Source organism: Aspergillus ibericus (assembly GCF_003184845.1).
Source record: "Aspergillus ibericus CBS 121593 unplaced genomic scaffold BO80scaffold_27, whole genome shotgun sequence".
Lineage (NCBI taxonomy): Eukaryota > Fungi > Ascomycota > Eurotiomycetes > Eurotiales > Aspergillaceae > Aspergillus > Aspergillus ibericus.
The window spans coordinates 365,290-391,214 of NW_020292125.1; the positions used below are offsets into that span (position 1 = coordinate 365,290).

Consider the following 25,925-nt stretch of genomic DNA (forward strand, 5'->3'; position numbering starts at 1 on the left):
ATCAAGGCGGGCCTCCTTTGCCTCATACTACACCGGGCACCTCACTCCTCATTCCTCTCCTCCGTATACTCCGCCGTTGTCCGTGTCTTCTCCGTACTAGCTATTTGATATCGCCTATAGCGACTACGATGGAGTCATGGGCTCAGACACATCTCTACGGGTGCCAGCATGGCACACATTACACAGCATGAAAAATGGGAACAGCAACTGTACTATATGGGATGCCTCCCAAGGCGAGTCTCTTCTTGCCACCCCTTTTCAGTTTCCAGACCTTGTCCAGACCTTGAGGACCCGAAGGAGCTACCCAGACATAATAGTGGCTATTATCCCTTGCTTATGTCGCTCATGGCTGGATTCTGGAATGATGCCGTTTTGCTTCGGTCCCCTTGGTCGGCCCTTTAAGGTTTTCAAAGCACCCACCCGTTCGCCCACCCTTCTGCTAGGGATACATGGAAGCGCGGGAGAAGCCATTGAGTCCTGGGCGCTATTGCTTGACGAGGTCTGCAGGGCCAAGCCACGCTAAGAAGCGTTGAATGATTGAGTCAGCTGCTTACTTGGTCTGTCCACTATCCTCGTACTCTGTAGGTGGTGGCAACATCGGATATCGCCGACTCATATAAGCAACTCCTTGTGGCTAAATCTCCGTACTAAAGGGGTTGCTTGCCTCTTACGAGCCCCCTGCCTGACAGAGTTGAGTAGGTCAGGTATTTGCCTCCGAGTGGTGCCATTACAAAGGATCTAATGGATCTATAGCCTGCATCTTCACATGACATGTCTGACACCCCGTTTCGATGGTAGTAGATGGCATCGGGCAAAAGTCAGTCGGCCATGTGGCCAGTGGAATGTGGTGCTACTTTCCCTGGCAAACCATGCAACTACCTCACAAGTGCATACAGTAGCCTGACGCATGGGCCGTTTGGTCCATTTACCTGCTTCGAGTAGACCGAACTGCAGCTCGGTACATCACCAAATGCGCTATGCTGCAGAGCCCTCTAACTTCATAAGCCAGCACATCCACAAACCGTGGCTATGGTCAAGATAAGGAAGGCTCTAAAAATCCACAAGTCCATCTGAGAAAAAGAATTTACGCTCAATATAGCCAACTGACAGATCCAACACAAAGCCGAGCAAAAAAGCCCGCAGACGCTTTTCTACAATAGTAGAACCCTGACCACAGACCGCCGAGGAAAACTAAACAAATTGCGCGGGCCAAACCTCCTCGTTTCAAGGTGCCCCCGGCCCGGTGTAAGCACCTGGGCAAGCGACAGCCCAATCCACGACCTCTCTTTGGCCAAGTAATATAAGGCTACCGCCAATGTCTGAGGTCGCATTGCAGCCGGTCCGGTCGCCCAGGGAAGAGCCTGGACACAGTGTGGCTGGGATAATGACTCTGGGACTGATTCCGAGGTCACCTTCAAGTTTCAACCAGGATATCACCAGGTTTCCACACAATGGCATGTGCAGTAGTGCATTCTAGACCAGGCCTTATGTAGGCCTCGATGTGCCTTGCCTTGTTGATTGACAGATGTCACTTTATTTGGTACCAATCTCGTTCAGGGTGGTCTGCGAGGCTGGCCCGGAATCGACTCGTGATTACGGCAGAGATGGTACTCACATCATCTAACAGAGAGCAGAGGGCAATCATAGACCCCATCATATACGAAAAGCAAAGCAAAAGCACACCAAACCTAACCCCCTAAAATTCACAACCCAGTCGAAACGCGCCCGTCAAGAAAACCCTACCTGTCAGTCAGTCAGGCTAATCGTCGCAGTAGTATCATCCCGTCCGGGCTGAATTAATCCCGCAATCCCGCAACCGAATCTCATTGGCCGTGCTAATCCGCTCTCGCATAACTTACCTAATTCCTCCCAGTACTAGTTAATTAATTAGGTACCAGGTACATCGATCCCTCCGACACCCAAAAACCCTCCCATCCATACAGAACAAAGTCCGTACTTCTCGATCATCCACCTGAGTCATTTCCGGGTGATAGATAGGTTAGGTAGGTCGTCAGATGAAGTGTAAATTAGAGTTAATTCCGCAATTGCGGGCACGCAGCTGACTTGTCCACTTTGCGGGGATGCCGTGGGATTCTGTTATGTAACAGATTCCACCGCGATGTTACCCCGGGTTTTTGGAACGTCTGGGGTAAAAGAGGGACGTAACTTTCTGGAATTGAGGGGGAATGGAAGTTTGGGGCTCGTGTTGGGTCTTGGAAGGTTACTAACTCCATAGAGGGGTTTGATTGTGTGTATAGGTGTGGATTGAGGGGTTGGTGGTGGTTGGTTGGTTGGGATTTGTGGGTAGTGCTGGTAGCAGTATCGAAAGGTTGGAGTGTGTTACTGGATACGTAGTAGGTGGTGACTCGGGGCCTTACCCTATTTGGTATCTCGAAGAGATTATGGTTGTTTTGGTTTCTTCACTTGATGTACTAAATTGGTCATGATAGGGTTACTACTGGAGCCATTGGCAGGCTTCGGGACAACGGAGCGATGAATAATCATTTTGGGCCATTTTGCTTTCATCGTCCTGTTGATTCCTAATGAGTCAAAGGTCGGTAATGACTTCCCTGATGATCTCATGTATCCTTGTCCTCTTTCATCTATCGTTGCACCGATCTCGTGTTTTTGGACCGTTGGATCCATCCCCTGTGCATTACGGAGTTCCTGCAGATGGAACAAAGGCTACTAGCAACATGCACGATCCCTGATTGAGGGCTATTCTTAGGGATGCCAGTCAGCTGGTATTGCGCAGGAGCGTATCCTGTAGTTGTGATAGACCTTTGCTGGTTGCCCATGCCTCGGATGTAATTAATCTTGGGTTTGGCTGCTGATCAAACGGGAGTTCCTGCCACTAGGAGCTATGACTAGCATATTACGAGAATCCCCTAATGCAGTTCTTTTTCCTTTCGTTAATGGAAAAGCTCAGCCATTTATAGCATGAGAGCAAGGACAGTCGCCAACGAAACCTCGCTTTTAAGCAGAGTCAAAGAAAGTGAACGTAAGAATTAAAAACCCATCATTACAACATTTTCTATGTGAGATCATCAAGGTTCATTCTCAGAATTTTGACATAGCAAGGAAGAATCGTGGATATCATGATCTAAGAGCTACCAAGGGGCCCCTCACCACCGGGGATCAACTGCGTGGGAGTGTTAGTCTGGAGCAGGACAACAGGCAGGGAGCTCATACCATGCAGACATTGTTGCCATTCAACAAAATCTTGGGGAGCTTCACCTGGGCGCCGGTGTAATCGCTGTCTCTGATTTAGTGATGGTTCTTTGCCCGGACAAGAGAGAAGCGAAGGCCCCAGAAACCAGGACCGTACCAGCCGGATAGGAGAAGGACTTACAACTCGGTCACATCCTCCAACACCATGTCTGCAGCAAGTCAGAGTCGAATTCATGCATTGAAGAAGCAGAAATAGATTCACTTACTGACGTAGTCATCGAATCCCAACAACGTTCCGGCGAATTCTGATACATGTTAGCTTACCTTCCCCCCCTCATCGCGGGGCCATCCAAACCCTTATCATTCTTCATAATGACCCATATTCTGGATCCGACACACTTGTCGATCAACTCTGTCACGGATGTTAACAAGAAGCGTCATGTATACGCAAACGACTGGATCATTGTCAATACCTAGTGGAAGAAGTTGGGACGCCATTGCGGATTATTTAAACAGCTACTTTGATTCAGCACGTGTCGCCCAAGACATGGACCCCATCTCCGTAGATGACTTACTATGACCTCCTGGATGAAATCAGAGCCCCGCCTAGATTGCTATAGAAATTGAAGCGGGCGGACGGATGCTTGATGATTCCATCCCGTCAATCTTGGCGGATCCGGGATGCGGGTTTCTCCGGTCCGGGAGCCCAGCCCCAATCAGATGTACAATCGCGCTCCGCTTTCAACATGATCACGCTTTTCTGGTACCTCTTTGGCTTTGTTGGGGTTTCTTCGGGGGCGTTATTCACGACGATGAACTAAGTAGATGATAATAACCTGCTAGTGTTCTAACATCATGGTCCTGCTTCAATCCATCTGCTCAGTCTGAACCATCAAAATCTGCCTGACCGTTCCGACAACCTCGAAAAGCCGGATGTCGGCTACGGTTAAGTCCGGCGGAAAGTGTCAGTTGATTCTTTCGAGCTATAATTTGGCTCTTCTCAAAGCAGCAATGTCGTGGTAGGTTTCCCCTTCAAAGTGTAAAACGAAGTTATCACTGACGCTTGTACTAGCCCATCTAATAAGCATGTGTGCACCCGTTCGCTACACAGCCTGGCTTCCATGGCAGCCAGGCCCTCAAGGTCGTTACGCAGGCCGTGCGCCTTGAATCGGGAAATGGCACCGAATGGTTTGATGACCAGGTACTGCTCTACCGTCGGAAACAGTGCTACGTTTCCTGGCTCGAGTAAAGATGTCAGTCATGCACACAGCCAGGGACTGCTCCAAAGAGATCATTCCAACAACCCGGTGCACAGTCGTGCCCTGGAGGCTACACTTTCTCCTGTCCCAACTAGAGAGTCAATAAGTTCATATCAGACCTCCCATCACGTTGATCAACAGAATATCACAGCCCCGGGGCGCTGGGAGACAGTCTCCAGCACTCCAGCGGCAAGACCAATGGCCCAGCAAACAATGGAGAGCAAAGCACTTGCAAGATACTCCACACCCGATTTTTCCGTGCTGCTCGCGGGCTCACTAACCCGACGACCAAAGCCCAAACCCAAGTTCTTTAGCCACAATTTGCGCAAAAGCCCCAAGGGGAAAGACGTCCTCGTGCACTACTGCAAATCACTCAAAACCAGCGAAAAAATCGCCCAACACTTCCTCAACGACAAAACCTTAGGCTTCGACATGGAATGGAAAGCCCAGGCCTCCGCATTTTCCGGCATCAAGAACAACGTCTCCCTCATCCAAATCGCCAACCAAGAGCGAATTGCCCTCTTCCATATCGCCAAATTCCCAGGCAAAAGACCCAGAGACCTGGTCCCCCCCACCCTGAAGCAAATCATTCAAAACCCAGACATCACGAAAGTCGGTGTCTCCATCAAAGCAGACTGTACCCGGCTTCACAAATTCCTTGGAATCGAGGCCCGCGGCATCTTCGAACTCAGCCATCTCCATAAACTGATCAAATATTGCCACACCGACCCGGGCCGCATCAACAAACGTACCGTGAATCTCAGCGAGCAGGTCGAAGAGCATCTGGGTCTGCCGTTGGAGAAAGTGGATGATGTTCGGTGTAGTAATTGGGCGGCTTCTTTAAGTTATCGACAAGTGCAATGTAAGTGTCGAGTCATTCTTGGTATGGTCTATGCGTGAGAGATGGACTAACTGGGTGTGTATAGATGCTGCGGCCGATTCATATGCGTGTGTCTGCTTGTTTCATGCTATGGATGCGAAGCGGAAAGCGCTTGATCCGACGCCTCCGTTGCCTGCGCACGCGGATTTGGATCTCCCGATTCAAATCGTGAGCGAGCCTGCGGTGGCTACGGACAATGATGATGTCGAGGTGGTGAAGTCTTAGTGGCTGTCCAGGCTACGTGATCTGGTAGTGGTGGTGATTGGTGCATTGGTTCTGGGATGTGAGAGACTCCGTCCGCAGAAGGGTTCTTTTGCTGCATCATAGAAAGGCTTGGGATCATTTTATCTGTATAGACAGGCATGAAGCCAACATCTTGGGTGTTTTATTGATCGACTAGAACGTGATACCCATGCTAGATACAACTGAAGGTATTGAACATTATCAAGAATGATATGGTTTACAAATGAGACTGTAATAACTGCCTCTAGAATATATGGGGTATAAATATAAACAACCAAGACATGACACAGTCGTATCGGGAGGCGTAAATGAGTTGAAGGTCGTGATATAAGTGCTGGCACGGTCATGAGATAGGGGAGCTGTTCATGTATCGGTGAATTTATCCCCTGAGGGGCAGGACCTTGGACAAGAGGACCTCCTGCCGACAAAGGGGACACTCCGGCTTCTCGCGTACCCAGTCTCGTACACATGTCCAACAGAAAACATGTCCACAGGTTGTGACACTGGGATCTTTGAACAGCTCCAGGCAAAGCGTGCACTTGCGCTGCTGACCGCTAGGTATCCAGGGGATTGCATTGGAATCCTCCGAAAAGTCGTACCGGGCACTGGACGCGGGGAGGAGAGGGAGTGATGAAGGGTGCTCGAGGGAAGATATCATGGCATCCCCATACTGTTGGGCTCCATTGGCCTCTAGTCCACTATTTTGGTCCTCCTGTTGTAGATCGGCTCCGACCTTCCTGATATGCAATATCCCCTGTACAGCGATCTGCAAGACCATGAGCACACCCAACACCTCATACCCAACTCGCTGCTCGCTATCCTCTAATTTCTTTGTGAACACATATCGTAGTCCCCAGAACCGCTTCGACAGATGATAATAAGCGCCGGTGAAATAGAACGTTGCGATGCTAAGAGCGTAGACGGGCGACAGCGACGTGATTGAGTCGAGGTGCTCTAATATGTATTTCTGGATCCGCAATTTCGTGAAGAAAGACTGTTTCTTGGAGGAATTGTTCTTGGCGCGCTCTACTATTCCCTTGGCCTGAGCCGCCTTGAGCTGTTGTCGAGCGATGCTGCGTTCCAGCTTCGATCGCAGTCGCTGCCGGAAGGCGGGAAGGATTCGCTGGAGCGTCCAGGGTAACAGAATGGTGCTGAGGATGTATCCGGCTCGCCTGGGGAGGGAAGGAAGCTGAAGGGTGTCATCCTCCAGTTGCACCAAGTCGCAGTATTCTTCTCCTAGCGTCCGGTTGCCGACCAATGTGGTCAAGGCAAAGTAGAGGATCTCGGTCAGGTGTTTGATGGCATCGGAGTGGGTGTGAGCGTAGCGAGCACCGCGGAGAGAGCGCACAATCGAGTGCACTTGGCTGGTCAGGCTCCCGGTCATGAAAACATCCTTTTCGTGCGACCGAATGATATCCGGGGAGGTAGCGAATGGGTAGAAATGGGCCGAGGGACTGACGGATGGTGTCGGGGCGGAGGGGGCTAGGGAGAGGTCTTCGTCGGCCATTGTGAGGACGGTGAGTGAGGCGGAAGGATGTTTGGAAAAACGGAATGGGCGGCCGGGTCGAGAGACAAGAATCCTCTCTCGTTGGGGAAGCTATCATGGTCGGGAGATAGGCCGGTCTTGTATGGCGGGCCCCAGCTGGAGCGATCTCCGGAGGCAGCGGAGATGCCTCGGTTGACAGCACGTGACCGGACCAGATCGTCCGTGAACCCTGCCGGGCGGTAACGTGACCGTGCCTCCCGTGACCCTTGTGTCACGTGGCAGGGTATGCAGCCAAAAATGGCAACCGGCGGCAAGCGGGTAGGCGCTAAGCCGCAAGCGGGTAGACCCAAAAGGCAATGGCCGCGCGGAGCCGCTGGCCCAGTCGAGGCGGCAACCTGAAACCGGCGGTCCCTGAGCTTCTTCACTCCGCCCGGTTACTGCTTCGCTGGTCATGATTTGAGCCCTTGCGGTCGCCAAACTCACCCCGAGTCACTCCTTGGCCTTACTTGATCGCTGTCGCTACTCCCCTTCACTTCCAATTTTCTGCTCTGGGGCTCGCTCGAGTCACTCCCTCCCTCCCAATTTCCACTTGGTCCCTCGTCTGGCGCTGAGAGACCCGGTGCCGCCTCTTCAATGGAATATGGGTCCTGATCAACATGCTCAATTGGATGGCTTCAGTCTCTTCCTCCCCTTCCCCTATCGCGTGGCGGTGATATTGCTGGCTGGTATGCTGACTCCCGCTAATGATCACCCTGTGGCCCGGCGTTCCTTGGGCTGACGAATTGTTTATCGATAGGTTTCTGGGGTTGGGGTGTTAATCTGCAGTACCTCCTAAAGGCGAACATTGTGGGTGGATGCCCCTCATTTCCTCCCTCCCTCCCCCCTATCATTAGATACGCTTGCTGATGATTCTTAGGACGTTCCGGCCCTCATTAAATACCCTGCCCGCCAATCCTCCAGCCAGCGCCCTCACCATGCCTCGACTTACCAGCTTGCCACTCTCCTGACTATCCCGCTCGCCATCTCCCTCCTCATCTTCTGGCCGGTCACTCATGGCTCCGCACAACGGGTTGAGTCCGTGGAACTTATCCCACAGTCATACTTCTTTATAGGACTATTCATCCTCCTCTTGCCTTTCTACCGCATCGCGCGCTCGGGCCGATATCGGTTCTTCATGACCCTGAAGCGCATCAGTGTCGGAGGGTTGGCGGAAGCGCAAGATGGCAAGTTTGGCGATATCCTGCTGGCGGATGCTTTGACAAGTTATGCCAGGGTTCTTGCGGACCTGGTGGTCACTTTCTGCATGTTCTTCACCACGGACATCTCCAGTACATCCAAGCCGACCCGCAAGTGCCGTCAAAATGACTACGTCGTTCCCTTGATCATCGCCCTCCCCAGTATGATTCGACTGCGTCAATGTTTGACCGAATACCTACGTGTGCGTCGGGCTGGTCCTAGGAGTCATGGCTTGGGTGGCCAGCACCTGGCCAACGCCCTGAAATATGCCACTGCATTTCCCGTTATCATCCTTGCCTCTCAATTGAAGCATTACAGCCCACTAGACTTCTATGGCTATAGTGAGATGAGTCTCTCGCGGCTTCTGTATGCCCCCCTCCTGCTTCTTCCAATAGACAAGAAGTTGCTAGGGCTAACTGCTTTCTTCGTGGCAGGTTCTTCTTTACCTTCATCAACTCCGGATATTCCTTCTATTGGGATGTAACCAAGGATTGGGACTTAACCCTCTTAACCCCCGCCCGCAACAGCCACGAATACCCTTACGGTTTGCGCCGCCATCGTTACTTCACCGATCGGCAGTACTACACCGCGATCGCCATCGACCTGGCTATCCGTTTCTCCTGGCTCTCTAGATACGTGCCCGGGTTCCTCTGGTTGAGTGACACAGAGTTCGGAATCTTTGTGCTCATGTTCCTCGAGGTCGCACGCCGGTGGATGTGGAATTTCCTCCGCATCGAAGCCGAGTGGAGTAAGTCATCCCTCACACGACCACGTTATCGTGTCACGCTAACATGGGGGGTACCACAGTCCGGAACAGCCGTGGTCCCGCCCCGGACGATATCCTCCTCGGCGAGTTCGGCGGCAAATTGGACGCGGACTAAACCCGCCTTCTTCCGCATCTTCTTCTCCGGAATTCTGCCGTTTCTATAGATTGACACGATTGATTTGTATCCACATGTAGCCAGTATTCATTGTTATTGTGATTACGTATGTGACCGTTCTTTTTTCACCCCTGCCTTTTTGGGCTCGGCTCGGCTCGCGGCCCTTGCTGCAGCTCTCCTGCAGTTGGCTTGGCTTGGCTTGGCTCTATTACATCTTTTGCACTCACTGCTGTGGTTTTTTTGGCGTCTGTATCATATGGGCTGGAGTGTTGTGGAGCGGTGTCGTATACACTACACCAACGTATAGTATAAATCCTCAGTCTTTTCTGTTTCTTCGCTTCCCTCTTTTTTATTTTGCGCTTATCCGATGTAATATTTTCTTTTTACCTGAAGATCGCAGGTTTATCAAAAGACGACGGGTACGAGATTGGGAGATGTAATGTGAAAGAAAGATAGATCTAATCAATTGGAAGAGTATGGAACGCTCTTGATAAAAATGCTATGAATAACACGTAGGCCTCTCCTAGTTCAAAGAATCAACATGGACAGATATAAAAAGAATATGCAAAATAGGGAGGTAGCTTCAAAATGATAATCGTATAAAGATTCCAAATAAATCAAGACGTCTGAGCAAACAGAAGATGAACAATATACAGTACACAGTGATAAAACATACATGGGAGGGGGAAAGACTAGTTAAAAAGATATGATGTATAATCGACGGAAGAAGAATTTGAACTATACAACATAGCAGAAGAGATGTCGTTGCTCGTAGCGTCACCGAATATGACCGTATCAGTGTCCATTCTGGGGCGCATGGCTGTCGAAAAGATCTTCCAGGTATGCACTCGGAGTTCGGCCCTGGGGAGGAGAGGAGAGATTTACTGTGCTGGTAGATGCTTCTTCTGCGCGAGACCGTCTGGCGCTGCGGAGTGGCACGTCTTGCTCGTTGGCTGATGGTGACAAACCTGGTGATTCAGGAGGGCTTGGGCCTGACTTGGCCTTGGAATAGCCGTGAGACTGGGGCCCCATGCCCGGTAGATCAGCTGCCGAGAAACGTGTTTCTTGGCTCCGGGAAGGCGCAGCGCTGCCGGCGTTGTAGTATCCGGCTGGAAGGTAGGCCGATCGCCTGTTGCTGCTGGGTTGCATTCCGGCGGTGGGCGAGAAGAACAAGGCGCTGTTCGAGCTAGGGGTCTTGGTGGAGGACCGATGATGTCTGCGGCTGTGGCTATGGCTGCGGTGGTGATGACTCTCACCGAGTTTGTCCAGCGTTACTCCTGGCCCAGAGGAGGATCTTCTGGAGCGCGATCTCCTCTTCTTGGAGCGAAGCAGTCCTTTGCTTTCGTATGAACGCATCATGGCTGCTTGACGGACGGATCGGTTCACTGACCAGGCCACAATTCCGCGCCAGGCCAGAATGGCGAGCCCAATTGCACCGAGCACAGCCCCGACAACAATGAACAAAGTCCCTTCAGGGATCTTCGACCTCTGCATGTACGGAGCATCTGCTGTGGGCGGTACAGTGACAACGGGGTAACCATCCGTCGAGGTGGACGAGGTTGATGATTCAGTCGATGTCGACTGAGTACTTGTCGTAGTGCTCGCTGCTGAGTCTGTTGTCGTTGTCGCATCTGAGGTCGTAGTAGACGAGGTTGTCGCAGACGTGGTTGTAGCGGTGTCCGCAGTTGTGGCAGTGGTGCTATCGCCCGTGGTTGAATCTTGAGCGACCGAGACTTGCGCAACAAAGATGATGATCATCAATAGAAGTAAGGTGAATGAAGGCCGACGGGCCTTTGCGAGGCCCACAGACAGGGCTACCATGGTTGATATAGATAGATCGTTGGATCACTGATCGAGTGATAAAGAAACGAGAGGCTTTTTGGAACTACTGATGACCGGCTCAATGGAAAATCCCTAGCGCAGACGATATAGGGTCATATTCAACCGGGAGATGGGATGGTCAAGAGCGCAGGATCAGGATCAACTGTGTCTGGTCGTCGATGGATCGCAACAATAATTAACGGGAGTCTCCAGGCAGGCGGGCGGGACTCCGATCGGTCTCCACCCAAACAAGAGGGTCAACAATCAACGAGGGTCAAGGCCACGATCGCCAAGATAGGGCAGGCAGACAAACGAGGGACTACAGCGGCAACGGCTGTATGGTCGGTCTATGTCTCAGGCCCAGAAGCGAGTGATGAGCATGGGAAAGCAAATCAGTAACGCATCGCGAGGCCAGAAGGCCGTCGGGGGGAAAAGAGAGAAAGCGGGAACGAGGGAAAGCGGCGGTGGTCCCGTGCCAGCCTCCGGCCTGAGGCCCGCTCCGAGGCCCACGTGATGGCTGTCGGGTTCATTTCCAGCAGCGGCCAAGGTTCGGGCTATTGCATTAGGCTCTACTTAGTTAACTAGTACTTGGGAACACCAGGATTTGTCATGAATTCGTGATCAGATGGTGGTAGGTAGGCCCACAACAGACACGCAGGGGGTAGTATGCACTTGTACAATATGATAGATTCCACAAAGAAGTCAACGCCGGTTCACTGACATACAGCCTATTCATAGCATAGCAAGGTATGGAAGAAAAGCAACCCGAGTGACAAGGGCTTGGAAGCACAACCTTGAATCACTGCTGCTTCTTTTGCACGCTCGCGGACGTATCTTTTTCGAACGCTGCATAGGGCACCTCCAGGCTGCTAAGAGCGGCCAATCCAACATACAAGATAATCAGGAAAACGAGGGTCGCAAGGAATCCCATCCAAAGGCCTGGAAATTGTCAGATTGAGCGCTGCAGTAGCTTGAATTTCGCTGTGCATACCTGGGGTGAGGAACTGGTATTCTTGGAAGAGCGTCTTGTTGGACGCAGTAACCTGACTACCATGAGCGGAGTAGTCGCGCTTGAGGTCCATATGGATGGGGTCCTCCTCCGACTGGTAGAAATCGGCACCCGAGTTTTCAGATTCCTTGGGTGAAGTGACATAGAGGATCGTGTAGCCCTTCGACGCTGGGAGTCGCTCAATGACATCAGAGAGCAGACCATCTGCAGTAACAATAAGAATCTCTCCAGAAGTAGTATAAACGCCCGAGGCACGAACCATTGTCTAGAAGCTGGTGTTTCCGCTCAGAGCCCAGAGGCAGAACAGGGAAGTCAATGAGGATAACGCGCGGCTCCTCACCAAAGTCGGCAGAGAAAGTACCAGCTGAAGGGTGTCTTCAGCCAAGGCTATCATCAAACAGCGATCATTCATCAAGGAACACGTACAGGAAGCATCGACCACAGTCGACTCGGCCCCGCACTCCTTCTCGAGCAACTTCTGGATTTCCTTCGCTTCCAGCGCACCCACAACCTCATTGATGATCATCTTTGACCGGATCGCCTTGTCCTTCCCCGTCATCTTTGCGCCCAGGCGCGGTGCAGACTTGCGGGCAGCAAAGTCAGTGCTATGCACACCGGGCTGAGAAGCGATGACATAGTAGTCGGAAGGGCAACCGCTTAGCCCGGTGGAAAGATCTTCTAGTATGGAGGGTGCGGTCTTGACGTGTGCCGACGTGGAAAGGACCCTGTTTGAGCTTGTTAGCTGGCCCATGGATTGAGTCCCGCAATTGAGCAAGCAGAGTCACGCATACTCGGAGGTCGATGCAAGGAAAAAGGGAGAGGTATCGCGGAGTGCGCTCGCCGAGGTCGCTCCCAGAGCGAGCAGCGAGAAGGTTCCCAAACGCATGGTGGTAGAATAGATGTAGCTATCAAACAAAGCGAACGGTTATCTAGAGAACCTCCCGGGAGGAATGAATGATGTTGGAGCCAGGCTGGTGGATTGGCCGACGACGGCTCGGAGGCGGTCGAGCCAACCACCGGCACGGCTTAGCTCCAACTGGCCGCCGGCCGTGACGTTCTGGCATGCGCCCTCAGGAACTTTTTTTTCAAGAGAGAAAAAAATATTGAGCCCCCACCTCCAAGAACAACATCGCCTTGCCATAATTATAGACAAACACTCACGTTTTTTTCTCATAAGGAAATATGGGTCCACAAGGGAAAAAGAGAAAGGCCGCCAGCAAAGTCGAAGAGATCACCTTTGATGCGGCCGACCGGCAGGAGTTTCTCACAGGCTTTCGCAAGCGGAAGCAACAACGAATCAAACATGCCCAAGAGGTGGCACAGCAAAAGGCTCGGGAGTTGAAGAGGGAGTCGCGGAAACGAGTATGTCTATGCTCTGGCCACCACTGGCCACACTCCCCAAGGACAACGCTGGGCTAACCTGGATTGCTCGCTAGATGCGCGAAGAACGAACCGCGGAATTCCAGCAGGCGCTAGAAGAGCACCGGAGACAGCTCAAGAGGCTCAAGGAAGAGGACAGCGACAATGAGAACTCGGCTTCAGGAAGTGATAGTGACGAAGGCGACGACCAGGAATGGGAAGGGTTCGAAGAACCGCCAGCCGTGGATTACGAAGCGGAATACATAGACGAAGACAAATACACTACGGTCACAGTGGAGGAAATGGATCCCTCCAAGGAAGGCCTACTCCGATCGGTAGGCGATGAAGACGACGAAGAGGAAGAAGCGGAAGAACGGACTGAGGTGACCTCTGCATCGGACCCCAACTCGAACCCCTCCGGCGAAAAGAGCAAAAAGAAGAAGGCCGATACCAAGCCGAAAAAGAAGAAGAAGTTCCGTTACGAAAGCAAGGAAGAACGCAAGCTTACCAGGGCGAAAGAACGCTTGTCGAATCACAGGAAGGCCAAGGCTCGACGAGAACGCTGATGATATTCAGTCTTATACAGCACAGCACGGCACTCATATGAACCACCATTCGGTTAAGAATACAGAAACCAGAGGGGCAACCCCATTAAATATGCTCTATGTACCTTCACAAAGACTAATATGTTATAATAAAAAGCCAGACAGGGTCACGAGGATGGGCGGAGAGGCCGGTTGATGAAGAGGATAAAGCCAGCTAGATGACACGACGACAGGATACGACTAAATCCGTCTCCTGCCGACAGGAAGTGATATATCAAACTGTGATGTGCAGGATGGGAAAGCAAAGGTAAAAGTATATTTGGCAAAAAGAAGAAGGCAGAATCCAACATCTTCCGGGGCTCGGCGCCATCTCTCTAGACGTTGCTGATCGAGACCTCGAGGTCGTGCAGATCCTTCTGCAGCTCGGCGTATTTCTTCGCCATCTCCTCATACTTGCTCTCCCACTGGTCACGGGACGCTTCGAGAGCCTGCACCTTGCGTTCGTAGTGGCCAGCCTTGACGTCGGTTTGGCGGAGCCTAGAGCACCAGCGTAGTCAGTACTTACGTTCCTCCGTTAGGGGTACGAGAAGGGGGGTGAAGGTGGGGTTGATCGTACTTCTCGTTAGTCTCCCGGAGATTCCGGTCGGCCTCCTCGGCCTCCTCTTCCAGCAGCTGCAGACGTCTCTGAAGGGCCTCGTTCTGGGTATCGTGCTGGGCACTCTGGTTGGCAGAATCCTTGGCCTCCTTCAGGGAGGTCTCGAGCTTCTCCACCTCACCCTCCAGAAGCTGGTTCCGGTGGTTGAGGGATGTGATCTCCTGTTCCTTGGCGAGGTTCTCCTGTTCCAACGTCTTCACCTTGGTCTTGAGCTCCTCGACCTTCTCCTGGGCCTCCTCAGCCTCGAGGCGGAGGTTGTTCATTCTCTACATCAGGGTGGTCAGTTCAGTTTCCGGGCACTATTTTATATTTCTGTCCCTGTGGTAGGAAGGATAGTAAATCATCATAGATGATGGAATGAAAGGCAAGGGCTGGTGATGGTGGTGGTGGTGTATGTGCATTTGCTGGCAGCTTGGGAGCTACCCCGCCAACAGGGGGAGGGGGGGAAAGGGATCTCACCTCCTTGATCTTATCCATTTTGGGCAACGAAAGGAAGTTATTTGCAACGAGAAAGCGGGAATATGTATGGCAGAAAGTAGACGGTCGCTGGGAAAATCCGAGAAGGCTTTCGCTCAGCGAGAAACCAGACAGAGATGTGCAAGGAAGCAAGTAGGCAGGAAGGACAAATGGGTTTGGGTTTAGGAGAAGAAAGGAAGTGGAGGAGGCCGCAGGTAAGGTTGACTTTCTTGCCTGGCCTGGCGGTCAGCCGCGACTAGTGGGTTGGGCCCGATCCATTTTTGGTATGGTAGGGGGTGCCAGATTCCCCCCCTGGAACTGCTGGAACTGCTGGAAGGCAGCCGTGGCTCCGTGGCTGAGGCCTGACGGTCACTCGCCGTGGCGCTTTCCTCCCCCCACCAGCCACCGTCTCCACGGGCAACCGCCACGAAAACATCTCGGTTGCGTGACGCTGCATCTAGAACCATGTCGACAGACGCTCCGCTCCCCTTCCTCCGTTGCTGACTCGCCGCGTCGAGCTCCTTAGTTCCGATCCCGCTTATACCTACGTCGATCGACCCTCGCAGTTGAATGTCCCGTGTGAATACCTAAGTGCCACCATGTTGGCTGTGCGCGACCAAGAGAACCTGGTCCACTCTCACCAGACCGTGGCCGCGTCGAAACCGCTGAACCAGGGCGTGAGACATTTGCAGCCAAAGACCCCGAGAACACGGGCACCCAAGACGCCATTTAAAGTTCCGTTGAACGATGAGAATGATCCCTTGGCCTTTGGAAAGAAGACCGTGAAGGCGGGAGGTAAACAGAAGGACAATATCAGCTTGATCACCAAAGATGCCTTCGTCACTCCATCGGGTAAGCTTGGAAAATTACGACCTTATCCTGGCGTTTGCCTGAACTGTTCAGTTTGAGAGGACTAACACATTTCGCAGCAGATCCCCGTCATCGTGCCCCTTTGGGCATGAAAACGACAAATGCTAAAGCCAAGGGGTTGCAGACTCCGGCGCCACCTGGAGGGACAGTGAAGCCAGAAAGAACCATTAAAAGAGGTTCCACTCAGAGAGTGAAGAAATTCGCTCCTTTTGTTGAGCAGAGCCAGCCAGAGGTCCAAACGAGGCCGGTGGAAGATGATGTCCCTGACATCGAGTACATGCCACCCAAGCCCAAAGGTTAGCTTTTCTACAGCATCCGCGCACGTCAACAAGAGACCAGTATATCTGACCAGCCGCAGATCTCCCTGATATTCCGGATGATATCACATACGATACCACGTTCCCGCAATTCCAGCCGAAAAACCTCGCTCGCGGACTAGAAAGCGTGTATGGCGATAACGAGATTGGCCCTGATGGACTTACCAAGAGAGAGCGAAAGTTCCAGGAAGACTCTGCTGCTTGCGACAAGATGATTGAAGAGATTATTCAGAAGCAGGTGGAGAGCATTGGCTTTGAGGAGACATATGATATTGTCCCATCTAGCGGACCGCCCGCAGGGGGCGCTACGAAACACCGGATGGAAACACGTCGGATGAGAGCGGCTGCCGGCAAGCCGAAGTATTCCAGCAATATCCCCACTGTTCGAGCTCGTGATGCAGCTGCTGCCCTTTCCGAAACGCAACGTTCCGTTCCACGCACCAGACCCGCTGTTTTGTCTAAGCCTAGGGTTACCTCGGCCTTGTTCCCATCCAAGAAGCCCAGAAGCCCTACCAATCCATCGAGTATGCGCCAGAGTGCCGCTACCGCCACTTCTAAGTCGACGGTGGGATATAGTCGGGGCCGCGAGGTGTCGTCCAAGTTGCATGGCGAGACGAGCAGCCCGGTGAAGCCGGAGATGGGGCCCAAAGGAATACTATCTGCCGAGACTTATCTGCAGCCCTACGGGACTCCACCTCTGATCGCTGACACGATCGGGTTAAGCTCCGAACATGCGGAGGACGCCCTTCCCACCTTCGAGGAAGATGAAGAAGCCGAAAACTTCCAATTAACGCTGTGATGTACGATGGTTTGCGGATCCCAGGTGAATACAAAGTCTACTTCCGGCGTCCAGTATGGTTTTCAATGGGTCAATGTTCTCGGTAGTTTGGCGGTGTTGGTGATTTCACTTTTCCTCGCTTTTTATTTTATTATCTTCTGGCCAGTGTCGTTTCATCCCCCATGCCTTGGCCTCTCTACGGGGCAGAAGACCGGCCGGGAAGAGCAGGTGGTACAGCAAGGCGGAGCACAGGACATGAAAGGGGCGTTCTATGATATATGGTCTATTACCGTGTGACGAGGAGCGTGGGGCTTGGCTTCGATTGGGGAGGGCATATCATCTTATTTGAGCATATGAATTTTGGCCGTATGATTAATGGAGTCAAATGGACACGTTAACCTGACGCCGCTGGGTGATGGATCTAAAGTACGGAGTAAGGGCATTCGTAATGGACCCTCAACAGTGGTTCCCGGGGGGTCCGCTGATTCAGCCCGCCGGACCAAGCAGAAGGAGCCACGCACCGCACTCGGTTTCATGCCAACCTTGAATGAGCCTCGCCGGGTCCCGATCAGGACTCCTGGGATGGAGCCGATGTATGCAGCTCATCTATCCCCTAACTACGGAGTACTCGGTATCATCTATAGAGGTGTCCCGACCTGGACCGCAGAAACCAGAAGGGAGTTGTCCATCCTTAGTACCGTCGTACTGACCAGACTAGGCCGTACAGAAGACCAGACCCATACTCCAATACGACGTCTCCATTCGCCACGGACTCTCACCGCTTGTCCCGGGCTCGCAGCAGCTTCTCCGTAATGGGCCAGCTGGACCAACGGTACAGGGTATGTATGTACTCCGTACTGTAACTGCATCACCGCATCACCGGACGGACAACCAGCTCGGATTGTAAACACCACCAGCCTTACAGGTGCACCAGCAGCAGGCGTAGTCAAGTATCGGGTAGTGCAATGGGGGGTTCGGAATGGCCAACGTAGAACGAAAGTAAAAGACAATTGATAGCAACTGGACTGAAACCGCATCGGTCCCTTCGGCGCAGACGAACCCTGGCGGTTGATCAGCTCTCCTCGAGCAATAATCCACTCGCTCCCGCCTCAAGCAATAATCTCGCTCCTCTTTTCTCTTTCTCCTCTTCCCTCCTCCCACCTCCTCCTCTTCTTCTCTCCCTCCCCTCCCCTCCCCCTTCCTCCTCCGTTCATTCGTCTTGTCCGCCATGACGAATATCCATCCCGAGTCCCCAGAGGACTTCGAGTTCATCGAAACTCCTCCCGCCTCGTGCACCACGCCCGCCGACGATTGCGGTGTGCGGACTACATCGGTGAGTGCTACCCATGGCGGCTCCTCAAGAGCTTTCCCCTATATTTCTAGACTCTCAAGTCATGAAGCATCAATTGGCCATCCTCAATTCGCAAGACTAATTTTCACGCTCTTGCCAGTACCCGGCCATCAAAAATGCTCCCGTTCCTGCGGACTCCCAGGGCAGCGACAGCTTCTCCAACACCCTGCTCTTCGCTCTCCTCATCCTAGTCCCATGGTATCTCGCTCGTCAGATCGGTGGTGGTTTCTACACCACCATCTTCCTCGCCATCTTCACCACCGTCCCCATCCTCATGGCCTTCTGGTCCATCGCGTCTTCCATTTCTCCCCGCAAGAATGAAAAGGCCAAGTATGCCGGTCGTCCCGTCGAGTACTACCTGAACTTCCACAGCGAGCACGACCGCACCGCCTACCGCGGAAAGAGCAAGATTCCCATGGAGGTCTTCTACGAGAAGTACTTCAATGGCGAGGTGGACTTCAAGTGCGACGCTCTGGAGGCTCTGGAGTTCAGACACGACTGGGCCAACTTCCGCTTCACCATGGGTCTCTACAAGCACTTCCTCTTCGGTTTCATCCCCGAGATGCTGATGCACACCCGCTCCCAAGGTTCGTGTCTCTTTCTCCATGCAATTGAAGAGCCTGTTCTCTTGCTAACACTAAGCTCCTGCCAGACGAGGAACAGGTGCGTGACCACTACGACCGCGGTGACGACTTCTACGCTTGGTTCTTGGGCCCCCGTATGATCTACACTTCCGGCATCATCAGCGACCCCGAAAAGGAGGAGACCCTGGAGGAGCTCCAGGATAACAAGCTGGCTGTGGTTTGCGAAAAGATTGGCGTTAAGCCCGGTGACACTGTCCTCGATCTCGGTTGTGGCTGGGGTACTCTGGCCAAGTATGCTTCGGTTCACTATGGTGCTCAGGTCACTGGTATCACTCTGGGTCGCAACCAGACTGCTTGGGGTAACAAGGGTCTCCGTAAGGCTGGTATCGAAGAGGACCAGAGCCGTATTCTGTGCTGCGACTACCGCGACGCCCCTCGGGTTTCCGGAGGCTACAAGAAGATTACCTGTCTCGAGATGGCTGAGCACGTCGGTGTCCGTCACTTCACTACCTTCCTGTCTCAGGTCTACGATATGATGGACGACGACGGTGTCTTCTTCCTGCAGATTGCTGGTCTTCGCAAGTCCTGGCAGTACGAGGATCTCATCTGGGGTCTTTTCATGAACAAATACATCTTCCCTGGCGCTGACGCTAGCACTCCCCTTGGCTTCGTCGTTGACAGACTGGAGGCTGCTGGTTTCGAGATCAAGAGCGTTGACACCGTTGGTGTTCACTACTCCGCTACTCTCTGGCGCTGGTACCGGAATTGGATGGGCAACCGCGACAAGGTTGAGGCCAAGTACGGCAAGAGATGGTTCAGAGTGAGTCTTCCCCGTGCATGTCAGTAGTGTAGTAAGGTACTAATCTGTGATTACCCTCCAGATCTGGGAGTACTTCTTGGCCTACTCTACCATCACCTCCCGCCAGGGTGGTGCTACCTGCTGGCAGCTCACCCTCGTCAAGAACATCAACTCCACCCACCGTGTCGAAGGCATCAACAACCAATACGGCCTCAGCGGTGCCCGTCAAGCCGCCATCGACCGCGCCGGCAACGGCGCCCTTCCCAAGGCCCATGTTACTCCCAAGGCTTAGATATATCCTGCGACATCAATACCATAAGTTTAGCAGGCGTCTTCATATGGACGTTCTCTAGACCCTCCTATTGATCAAACCAGGTCACTATGTCAAGCACTGAATCCCATAATGGACTTATGTACTACATGGGAGGGAATTGCTAAAAATGAAAAGCGGGAAAATGCAAAGGAATATAAGGTAGGAGGATGACTACTATATCTTAATCTAAGGTATGCCACGAATGAGGGGAATTTCATACGGAAATGACAGACTAGTTATGTACAATGATTCTGATCTATATACTTCTTCTTGTTCGCAACGGGGACAGGAAAACTGTACTTGATATCAGAATGACATGTAATAATGAACCATAGAAAATGTGACGCATGATTAGTACGGTCTTGGCCTCTTTAGCATTAGATTACAAGTCGGCAGTTGATATACCCTCTTAACAAATCATTGACACTTGATTGTCTAACCATGGTATATACACATCCTCGAAACGCCAGCACGTGTGCTATCGTAAATCATACAGGTACCCTCCCCGTAGCTAAGCCTTGACAAACTTTGAGTAACAGACAATCCCTGGGTTGCAGTCTAATCCAAGCGCTTATAAAGCTTGGCTTTGCTGCTTCCCGAACCGGAGCAGCATGAGGGAGCAGCAGCAGGCTCCGGGTGGAGGGTAGACTTGTTGAAGCTCTGCGAAGACTGTGGTACGTCCACGGCAGGGTTCTTGGTGAAGAAACCGTCAGGGCGCAGCATCACGCTGATGCGCTCCATAGGCATGACGGGGAAGTCCTCGACACGAGGATTGTGGGTGAGGCCGAACGCTGGAAACGACCATGTTAGCGATTGACACTTCCGTTTCACAAAGAAGTACACGGATGCTTACTGTGCCAGAGAACCACATCTTCATTCTCGGTAGGGTCATTCCTCTGAGCCCAGGTCTCAACACCATATGCGCGTCGGCTCTGGTTGGTAAACTCGCCAGCTGCGTATAGCTCGTCATCCTGGTATCTTGTCACCCAGATGGGTTTAGTGGCAAACTCAGCCCGGCCGTACCCAATTGCCTTGCTGCTCTGCAAGAGCATCTGACTGGGTGCCGCGTGAAGTTTGTAGGCGATGGGCTTGTATGTGATGGGGTTGATAACATTGTCATTGCGGATCTTGAACACCCGGTTGCGGCTGATGTCGAGGTCGGCTGAGCCTGCCTTGCTAATAACCGTCTGCTCAGTGGTGTAGCCCACTAACCAGGGGTTCTTCTCATCCTCGGGGAGAGGCACACTCTCCTCGTAGTAGACCGTGTTGTTGAACCCATCAAGAGCCGGATCGATCCGTAGGGAGAACATGTGCTGGTGGTAAGGAGCCATGACACCAGGGCCGACATTAGTACCCCATTTAACGGTCTTGCCATTCTCGTTGTCGAAAGGCACCGTCGACAGGATTCCAGTGGCGCGCACTTCAAGTTCAACATTAGCCGCCTGGTCGAAGATGTAGGCGAAAATGTACTCATAGTTCGCCACGGTGCAAATCATTTGAAGAACAAGCTGGCGATTGCGGACCACCGTAGCTGCGCCTGATCTGTAGTTGGTGTGCTTGTGTTGCAAGCCATTATCCTGTTCATGCATGCAGATGATATTCTTCAACAGGACCGGATTTCCCTTGCAGTCCGCCCGATAGCCGTCAAAGTACTTGATGTGACCCAGGCAGTCACAACCCAGCGTAAGCTGGTTGGCATTGAGACCAAAACCGACATCGCCGACGTCGAAAGCTTGCTTGCGGTGGTAGGGGGCACGGGGGTCTATTATCTCATTTAGTAAGAATTTCCATCAGTAAGATCCAAGTTCTGCCTACCTCCATATGGGACCGTCATCTCCGAGACTGCGAGACGGTAGAAGACGCTGCGGTTATCGTAGGTGACGTTGTAAAGAACCATGCCCTCCCGGTTGTTGAAGCCGACTCTGAAGCGCCACTTCTGCCAGTAGACGAAATTACCATCCACAGAGAAAGAGGGTCCCTCCGGCTGCTGCACAATATATGGCTTGAGGTCTGTCCGAATGGGCTCGTCCTGCAGGTCGTGGGCATATTGAACCGCCTTGACAGGCTTCCAGGGTTGAGTTTCAACTAGCTGGGCATCATCACCGCCCGGTAGGTAGTCCATACGGATCAACTCATGTGTAAATGCATCGAATACCGGCGAGAACTTGCAAGGCAAGGAATAATGGTTGTTTTCAGGGTGGTCCACAGCCACCATGTACATGAAGCATTGGAACATCCGTCTCGACTCGCTCAGGCTTTCAGTGCCGTACATCCATGGATCATTGCACACGGTCATGCCGGGTGGTAGCTGGAGCTTCTCAATTTCTGCCAGCACAGCTGGATGCTTCATGCAAACTTCTTCGATGACCACCAATTCATCAATATCGACTGGGGGCTGTGGGAGAAGCCGTCAGAGAATATCTAAGGTGCCCTGGAGTTGATTGTACATACCTGCACTCCCTCGGGCAGCACTTTGATGGAGACAACCGATGCGGTGTCAGCGTTCACCAATGCCTTGCAGCACACACCGGTATCGAGGCGATGAAAGTAAGAGTATAGGAGACGGGCCGGCTTTGCAGGGAGGGGTTTCCTTAACCTCTCTGCCTCGATGTATGGAACAACATCTTTCTTGATGGGCTCGTGGATATCAATTCGATTGTATCGAAGCTTGACCCCGGGGAATGCGGCTTCCAAGACACGCGCAGCCAAGCGAATCTCTTGGGGCCTGATGGGGTCGAAGGGGTGAGGGCTGGCCGAAGTGGCCAGTCTGGGCCCCTGTGCTGCAAGTGACATGCTCACAGAATGTATCTGTTGTATGAATGGTGAGGATAGGACGAGTGTTTAAGGGAAACCGCTTGAGGTTTCAAGTTATATATCATAGGATAGATGAGACGAGACAGTAAACAGCCAGTGCCCGGGGCCCGACGAGGCTTTAAGTAACCCATTGAGCTCATCTACCTTCCTGGCAGGGACCTAGAGAGAAGCAAGAAAGGGAAACTGAAGGAGATCGTGAAGGCGGACGATTCCCCACGGCCAGGATGGACATGCCTGATCGGGAAAGGGACGAGCCGCGGGTGGGGCGCGTTTAATCGGTGCTCCAGTGATCGCTTCAAGTTCCCGATCGATTATTTATCAGGCTCGACTTGACAGGCAGATAGCCGGGGCGCATTGGTCATAGGTTGCACTTGCGGTGACACTCGTCCGGTTCGGCATCCGAGGAACGCGAGGATAAGCCTCAATCGGGGATTGTCGCCATCCATCCATCAAGCATAGCACATGCAAGGTGTCATGGTCCCTTCCCGCCGATAACGGGCTTCTTATCTGAGGAGAATCTGGGGACACTTCGACTATCAGTTCTGGGACTTGTACTCTGCCATCAAACCTCGTCACCTCCATTAGTCAGTGTTTGACTCACCTAGGGGTCCCGAGTGCCAGCGATTGAAGGTGCTCGGCAACTAAAAAGACTTCCAAGAACGGAGAGGAGAAGAGCGGAGGAGAGGCAGAGGCAGAAGCAGAGCGATAAGCGGGAGCGTATCTCCTTCCTCATCCGGCATAGCGTGCCTTCCCCCGGGGTAATCGCTGGTCCCTCCTTCCATTCATCTCTTCCAAGCCTCATCTTTCCAACTGGCCCAAGCAAGGCACCGTGGATTTCAATGGGGACGACCGGTGAGTCGGAAGTTTTCCTGACAAGTCCAACCTAACCCCCTTGTTGTTCCTCTCCCCAAGTTCAATGGTCTAATCTACTGCGGGTACAGAAATATACATAGTACATCAATCTATGCCTTCCATAGATCAAGGCCTCTAATTACCCCCAACCATAAAGCATTGACTACTAAGCGACTACACCGAAAGTATTCTGTACAGTCCAGTGAAACATATCATGTGCCACGGCACAGTTATAAAGTATGACTCAGTGCAATAAGACTACCCAGACCCCGACAAGAAAAAGATACAGGCGAGAAGGCGCCAAGTGGACTCGGTCGGGCTGCTTGACCTGCAAGCGCCGTCGGAAGCGGTGTGATGAAACCAAGCCATGGTATGAAGAAGTTGATCAGATGTCGGAGTGTCTGCTCACTAACTGGTATTGTGCAACAGCTGTCAGAGCTGCGCCAGGCTGGGGTTGAAATGTGAGGGCTACGGCTCGATGTGGGCAGCGCCTTTGGACCCGTCTGCACAGGTCTTCAGCCAAGACAGAGAATCCAAGCGGCGGAGAACAAGTACACCCTCTTCCCCAGCTTACTCTCATGGTACGGCGGAGGAACTGTGGTCGTCTCCGAGCTCACCCTTATCAAGCAATGCTTCGACTGCGCCGACAACGCCATCTGAGCTCGGAAATACCGGCATTTACTCCCTAAGTAATGAAGACAGCGAAGACGGAGATGGCCAGCTTACAAACAGCGATGTTAGCCGCTATGGCGCACTCACTGTTGCTTCACCTATGCCAAGTAGGGTCTTCAGTCATCTTTCGCAACTCGAAACACACTATCTCCAGTATCACACCGAACTGGGCTCCAAGTTGCTAGCCAACCTCGAAAGTGATGATAACCCTCTACGCTCGCTGATAATACCCCGAGCCTTATCATCATCCCTTGTATTGAAGGCCTTGTGTGCGGTGTCTGCGACGCATTTTGCGAATCGCTCCCGGGATAAGGTGGAAGCACAAACTGCTGCTACCAGCTACTATGTTCGAACGCTGAGTGGGCTGCAGTCGACACTTGCCAAATATTCAGCAGGAACCTTTCCCGATGAGACCATTCTAGCTGTCGCTCTTCTTTGCAAGTACGAAATCGTACGTGGAAGCGTTAAGCAATGGACTGTGCACCTGAATGCTCTGCAGAAGCTGATCGTTGCTCGGGGTGGGGTTGGGGCTCTGAGCGAAGACACGAGAGAATTTGTATCGGGATTGTAGGTCTTGCGAACAGCCCCGCGCTTGCTGGAAAGGAATTTTAACTATCCTCATAGCTACATCTATGCTTATAACGTGGCCAGGATCAGCAACCGTAGGCAGATAAATTACGACAGGCTCGACATATGCAACGTCAAAATCACCAAACTTGACATATACATCGGCTACGCAGAAGACCTCATCAAGATCTGCGCTCAAATAGCCGATCTACCCCTGATGTCTCACGACCCCGTTGCCCTGGGTTTGGAAATCCATGGAATGTGAGAACCCTAGACCCCTAAACCATTACTGGTTTACATCACTAACCCTCGAGCGCAGAGATACATCGCTTCGCAACTGGACACACACAAAGACGCAATACGCTATCCCCAAAGGAATAACTGAGATGAACCTCGCTCGCCTGCGCATGGTAGCTGACTGCTTCCGTGACGCGGCGTATATTTATCTCCATTCTATCCTAGAGCAAATGAGCCAGAGAATCATGGATCCTTTCTCGACAGCATGGACAACATTGATCTCCTTATCTAGACCAGACGCATTACAGCAACTCCTAGACAGAATCAGGATTACCCCCCTTGATGAGCACTGTGAATATTCTGCTCTTACATTCCCGCTTTTCATCGCAGGTTGCGAGAGCAGAGATGCTAACGATCGCGATCTCATCCTACGTTCCTTAAGCAGGCTAGAGGCAAACTTTGGTATAGGGAATGTGAGACGAGCAAAAGACATGTTGCATATTCTGTGGAAGGAAGGGGACATGCATTGGTTGGATATGTTGGAGCAATTACAATGGGACTTGATTCTTGCCTAAATATTGAATTCATAGATAGGTGTATACGAAGTCAATGGCGCAGGACCCTTTGCATGACGTCCTATGTATCGTTGAATAGGGCTACAACGAGTCTCTATCCCTTCCATTGAACCTCCGACATCATGACGAGTGATATCCCTCGCAAACCAGTGCACAAATTTAGGTATCAATTGATTACAGACAATCCTGGACCGC

General features: G+C 52.3%; 12 protein-coding genes across 12 annotated transcripts; 6 read left to right on the plus strand and 6 right to left on the minus strand.

Moving 5' to 3' along the window:
• Positions 1 to 2,651: 2,651 nt before the first annotated feature.
• Positions 2,652 to 3,773, minus strand: BO80DRAFT_426369 (RNA-binding protein LSM5). The gene is made up of 7 exons (XM_025719749.1): positions 3,747 to 3,773; positions 3,645 to 3,687; positions 3,527 to 3,583; positions 3,438 to 3,476; positions 3,353 to 3,380; positions 3,193 to 3,256; positions 2,652 to 3,142 (listed from the first exon to the last, which is right to left on the minus strand). Exons 2-7 carry the CDS (start codon positions 3,667 to 3,669, stop codon positions 3,104 to 3,106), a joined length of 252 nt encoding a protein of 83 aa, XP_025574025.1. The 5' UTR covers positions 3,670 to 3,687; positions 3,747 to 3,773; the 3' UTR covers positions 2,652 to 3,103.
• A 160-nt stretch (positions 3,774 to 3,933) lies between these two features.
• Positions 3,934 to 5,734, plus strand: BO80DRAFT_121479 (3'-5' exonuclease). The gene is made up of 3 exons (XM_025713500.1): positions 3,934 to 4,190; positions 4,244 to 5,292; positions 5,357 to 5,734. The coding sequence occupies exons 1-3, from the start codon at positions 4,105 to 4,107 to the stop codon at positions 5,533 to 5,535; spliced, it is 1,314 nt and encodes a 437-aa protein (XP_025574026.1). The 5' UTR covers positions 3,934 to 4,104; the 3' UTR covers positions 5,536 to 5,734.
• pex10 (ubiquitin-protein ligase peroxin 10) lies at positions 5,680 to 7,169 on the minus strand. The gene has a single exon (XM_025719750.1). It carries the CDS (start codon positions 7,058 to 7,060, stop codon positions 5,933 to 5,935), a length of 1,128 nt encoding a protein of 375 aa, XP_025574027.1. The 5' UTR covers positions 7,061 to 7,169; the 3' UTR covers positions 5,680 to 5,932.
• A 281-nt stretch (positions 7,170 to 7,450) lies between these two features.
• On the plus strand, positions 7,451 to 9,628 carry BO80DRAFT_426372 (EXS domain-containing protein). Its single transcript, XM_025719751.1, has 5 exons — positions 7,451 to 7,764; positions 7,836 to 7,885; positions 7,956 to 8,641; positions 8,710 to 9,023; positions 9,083 to 9,628. Exons 1-5 carry the CDS (start codon positions 7,680 to 7,682, stop codon positions 9,154 to 9,156), a joined length of 1,209 nt encoding a protein of 402 aa, XP_025574028.1. The 5' UTR covers positions 7,451 to 7,679; the 3' UTR covers positions 9,157 to 9,628.
• BO80DRAFT_426373 (uncharacterized protein) lies at positions 9,519 to 11,399 on the minus strand. Its single transcript, XM_025719752.1, has one exon. It carries the CDS (start codon positions 10,975 to 10,977, stop codon positions 9,952 to 9,954), a length of 1,026 nt encoding a protein of 341 aa, XP_025574029.1. The 5' UTR covers positions 10,978 to 11,399; the 3' UTR covers positions 9,519 to 9,951.
• A 168-nt stretch (positions 11,400 to 11,567) lies between these two features.
• BO80DRAFT_426375 (Ac45/VOA1 transmembrane domain-containing protein) lies at positions 11,568 to 12,950 on the minus strand. Its single transcript, XM_025719753.1, has 5 exons — positions 12,778 to 12,950; positions 12,413 to 12,711; positions 12,246 to 12,350; positions 11,969 to 12,190; positions 11,568 to 11,916 (listed from the first exon to the last, which is right to left on the minus strand). The coding sequence occupies exons 1-5, from the start codon at positions 12,870 to 12,872 to the stop codon at positions 11,777 to 11,779; spliced, it is 861 nt and encodes a 286-aa protein (XP_025574030.1). The 5' UTR covers positions 12,873 to 12,950; the 3' UTR covers positions 11,568 to 11,776.
• A 205-nt stretch (positions 12,951 to 13,155) lies between these two features.
• Positions 13,156 to 13,911, plus strand: BO80DRAFT_503170 (rRNA-processing protein RRP17; the record flags this gene model as incomplete). The annotated part of the gene is made up of 2 exons (XM_025724371.1): positions 13,156 to 13,348; positions 13,423 to 13,911. The coding sequence occupies exons 1-2, from the start codon at positions 13,169 to 13,171 to the stop codon at positions 13,909 to 13,911; spliced, it is 669 nt and encodes a 222-aa protein (XP_025574031.1). The 5' UTR covers positions 13,156 to 13,168.
• BO80DRAFT_426376 (tropomyosin) lies at positions 13,773 to 15,164 on the minus strand. The gene is made up of 3 exons (XM_025719754.1): positions 15,005 to 15,164; positions 14,507 to 14,811; positions 13,773 to 14,427 (listed from the first exon to the last, which is right to left on the minus strand). Exons 1-3 carry the CDS (start codon positions 15,020 to 15,022, stop codon positions 14,265 to 14,267), a joined length of 486 nt encoding a protein of 161 aa, XP_025574032.1. The 5' UTR covers positions 15,023 to 15,164; the 3' UTR covers positions 13,773 to 14,264.
• Positions 15,165 to 15,425: 261 nt separating this feature from the next.
• Positions 15,426 to 17,366, plus strand: BO80DRAFT_494694 (uncharacterized protein). Its single transcript, XM_025723895.1, has 3 exons — positions 15,426 to 15,853; positions 15,931 to 16,167; positions 16,230 to 17,366. The coding sequence occupies exons 1-3, from the start codon at positions 15,601 to 15,603 to the stop codon at positions 16,985 to 16,987; spliced, it is 1,248 nt and encodes a 415-aa protein (XP_025574033.1). The 5' UTR covers positions 15,426 to 15,600; the 3' UTR covers positions 16,988 to 17,366.
• Positions 17,367 to 18,096: 730 nt separating this feature from the next.
• On the plus strand, positions 18,097 to 20,420 carry BO80DRAFT_385007 (putative cyclopropane-fatty-acyl-phospholipid synthase). The gene is made up of 4 exons (XM_025716972.1): positions 18,097 to 18,299; positions 18,418 to 18,904; positions 18,970 to 19,721; positions 19,783 to 20,420. The coding sequence occupies exons 1-4, from the start codon at positions 18,195 to 18,197 to the stop codon at positions 19,990 to 19,992; spliced, it is 1,554 nt and encodes a 517-aa protein (XP_025574034.1). The 5' UTR covers positions 18,097 to 18,194; the 3' UTR covers positions 19,993 to 20,420.
• BO80DRAFT_121634 (amine oxidase) lies at positions 20,394 to 23,080 on the minus strand. The gene is made up of 4 exons (XM_025713501.1): positions 22,465 to 23,080; positions 21,829 to 22,408; positions 20,867 to 21,775; positions 20,394 to 20,804 (listed from the first exon to the last, which is right to left on the minus strand). Exons 1-4 carry the CDS (start codon positions 22,804 to 22,806, stop codon positions 20,572 to 20,574), a joined length of 2,064 nt encoding a protein of 687 aa, XP_025574035.1. The 5' UTR covers positions 22,807 to 23,080; the 3' UTR covers positions 20,394 to 20,571.
• Positions 23,081 to 23,641: 561 nt separating this feature from the next.
• On the plus strand, positions 23,642 to 25,771 carry BO80DRAFT_426378 (Zn(II)2Cys6 transcription factor). The gene is made up of 5 exons (XM_025719755.1): positions 23,642 to 23,679; positions 23,769 to 24,049; positions 24,109 to 24,918; positions 24,976 to 25,179; positions 25,238 to 25,771. The coding sequence occupies exons 2-5, from the start codon at positions 23,919 to 23,921 to the stop codon at positions 25,728 to 25,730; spliced, it is 1,638 nt and encodes a 545-aa protein (XP_025574036.1). The 5' UTR covers positions 23,642 to 23,679; positions 23,769 to 23,918; the 3' UTR covers positions 25,731 to 25,771.
• The last annotated feature ends 154 nt before the right edge of the window (positions 25,772 to 25,925 follow it).

Bases quoted from the DNA above. Each gene is read 5' to 3' on its own strand.
- BO80DRAFT_426369 (XM_025719749.1), bottom strand. From the start codon at position 3,669: ATGGCGTCCCAACTTCTTCCACTAG. The intron at 3,584-3,644 runs GTATTGACAATG...CATCCGTGACAG, and splicing joins GTCCCAACTTCTTCCACTAG to AGTTGATCGACAAGTGTGTC. The intron at 3,381-3,437 runs GTAAGTGAATCT...GACTTGCTGCAG, and splicing joins GGGATTCGATGACTACGTCA to ACATGGTGTTGGAGGATGTG.
- BO80DRAFT_121479 (XM_025713500.1), top strand. From the start codon at position 4,105: ATGTCGGCTACGGTTAAGTCCGGCGGAAAGTGTCAGTTGATTCTTTCG. The intron at 4,191-4,243 runs GTAGGTTTCCCC...CGCTTGTACTAG, and splicing joins CTCAAAGCAGCAATGTCGTG to CCCATCTAATAAGCATGTGT. The intron at 5,293-5,356 runs GTAAGTGTCGAG...GGGTGTGTATAG, and splicing joins AAGTTATCGACAAGTGCAAT to ATGCTGCGGCCGATTCATAT.
- pex10 (XM_025719750.1), bottom strand. From the start codon at position 7,060: ATGGCCGACGAAGACCTCTCCCTAGCCCCCTCCGCCCCGACACCATCC.
- BO80DRAFT_426372 (XM_025719751.1), top strand. From the start codon at position 7,680: ATGGGTCCTGATCAACATGCTCAATTGGATGGCTTCAGTCTCTTCCTC. The intron at 7,765-7,835 runs GTATGCTGACTC...GTTTATCGATAG, and splicing joins GGCGGTGATATTGCTGGCTG to GTTTCTGGGGTTGGGGTGTT. The intron at 9,024-9,082 runs GTAAGTCATCCC...GGGGTACCACAG, and splicing joins CCGCATCGAAGCCGAGTGGA to TCCGGAACAGCCGTGGTCCC.
- BO80DRAFT_426373 (XM_025719752.1), bottom strand. From the start codon at position 10,977: ATGGTAGCCCTGTCTGTGGGCCTCGCAAAGGCCCGTCGGCCTTCATTC.
- BO80DRAFT_426375 (XM_025719753.1), bottom strand. From the start codon at position 12,872: ATGCGTTTGGGAACCTTCTCGCTGCTCGCTCTGGGAGCGACCTCGGCG. The intron at 12,351-12,412 runs GTACGTGTTCCT...GACACCCTTCAG, and splicing joins GACTGTGGTCGATGCTTCCT to CTGGTACTTTCTCTGCCGAC. The intron at 12,191-12,245 runs GTTCGTGCCTCG...TTGTTACTGCAG, and splicing joins ACACCAGCTTCTAGACAATG to ATGGTCTGCTCTCTGATGTC.
- BO80DRAFT_426376 (XM_025719754.1), bottom strand. The intron at 14,428-14,506 runs GTACGATCAACC...CTGGTGCTCTAG, and splicing joins CTCCGGGAGACTAACGAGAA to GCTCCGCCAAACCGACGTCA.
- BO80DRAFT_494694 (XM_025723895.1), top strand. From the start codon at position 15,601: ATGTTGGCTGTGCGCGACCAAGAGAACCTGGTCCACTCTCACCAGACC. The intron at 15,854-15,930 runs GTAAGCTTGGAA...CACATTTCGCAG, and splicing joins TGCCTTCGTCACTCCATCGG to CAGATCCCCGTCATCGTGCC. The intron at 16,168-16,229 runs GTTAGCTTTTCT...GACCAGCCGCAG, and splicing joins CATGCCACCCAAGCCCAAAG to ATCTCCCTGATATTCCGGAT.
- BO80DRAFT_385007 (XM_025716972.1), top strand. From the start codon at position 18,195: ATGACGAATATCCATCCCGAGTCCCCAGAGGACTTCGAGTTCATCGAA. The intron at 18,300-18,417 runs GTGAGTGCTACC...CGCTCTTGCCAG, and splicing joins GCGGTGTGCGGACTACATCG to TACCCGGCCATCAAAAATGC. The intron at 18,905-18,969 runs GTTCGTGTCTCT...AGCTCCTGCCAG, and splicing joins GATGCACACCCGCTCCCAAG to ACGAGGAACAGGTGCGTGAC.
- BO80DRAFT_121634 (XM_025713501.1), bottom strand. From the start codon at position 22,806: ATGTCACTTGCAGCACAGGGGCCCAGACTGGCCACTTCGGCCAGCCCT. The intron at 22,409-22,464 runs GTATGTACAATC...CTTCTCCCACAG, and splicing joins TGCTGCCCGAGGGAGTGCAG to CCCCCAGTCGATATTGATGA. The intron at 21,776-21,828 runs GTAGGCAGAACT...ATGAGATAATAG, and splicing joins GATGACGGTCCCATATGGAG to ACCCCCGTGCCCCCTACCAC.
- BO80DRAFT_426378 (XM_025719755.1), top strand. From the start codon at position 23,919: ATGACTCAGTGCAATAAGACTACCCAGACCCCGACAAGAAAAAGATAC. The intron at 24,050-24,108 runs GTATGAAGAAGT...ATTGTGCAACAG, and splicing joins TGTGATGAAACCAAGCCATG to CTGTCAGAGCTGCGCCAGGC. The intron at 24,919-24,975 runs GTAGGTCTTGCG...CTATCCTCATAG, and splicing joins AGAGAATTTGTATCGGGATT to CTACATCTATGCTTATAACG.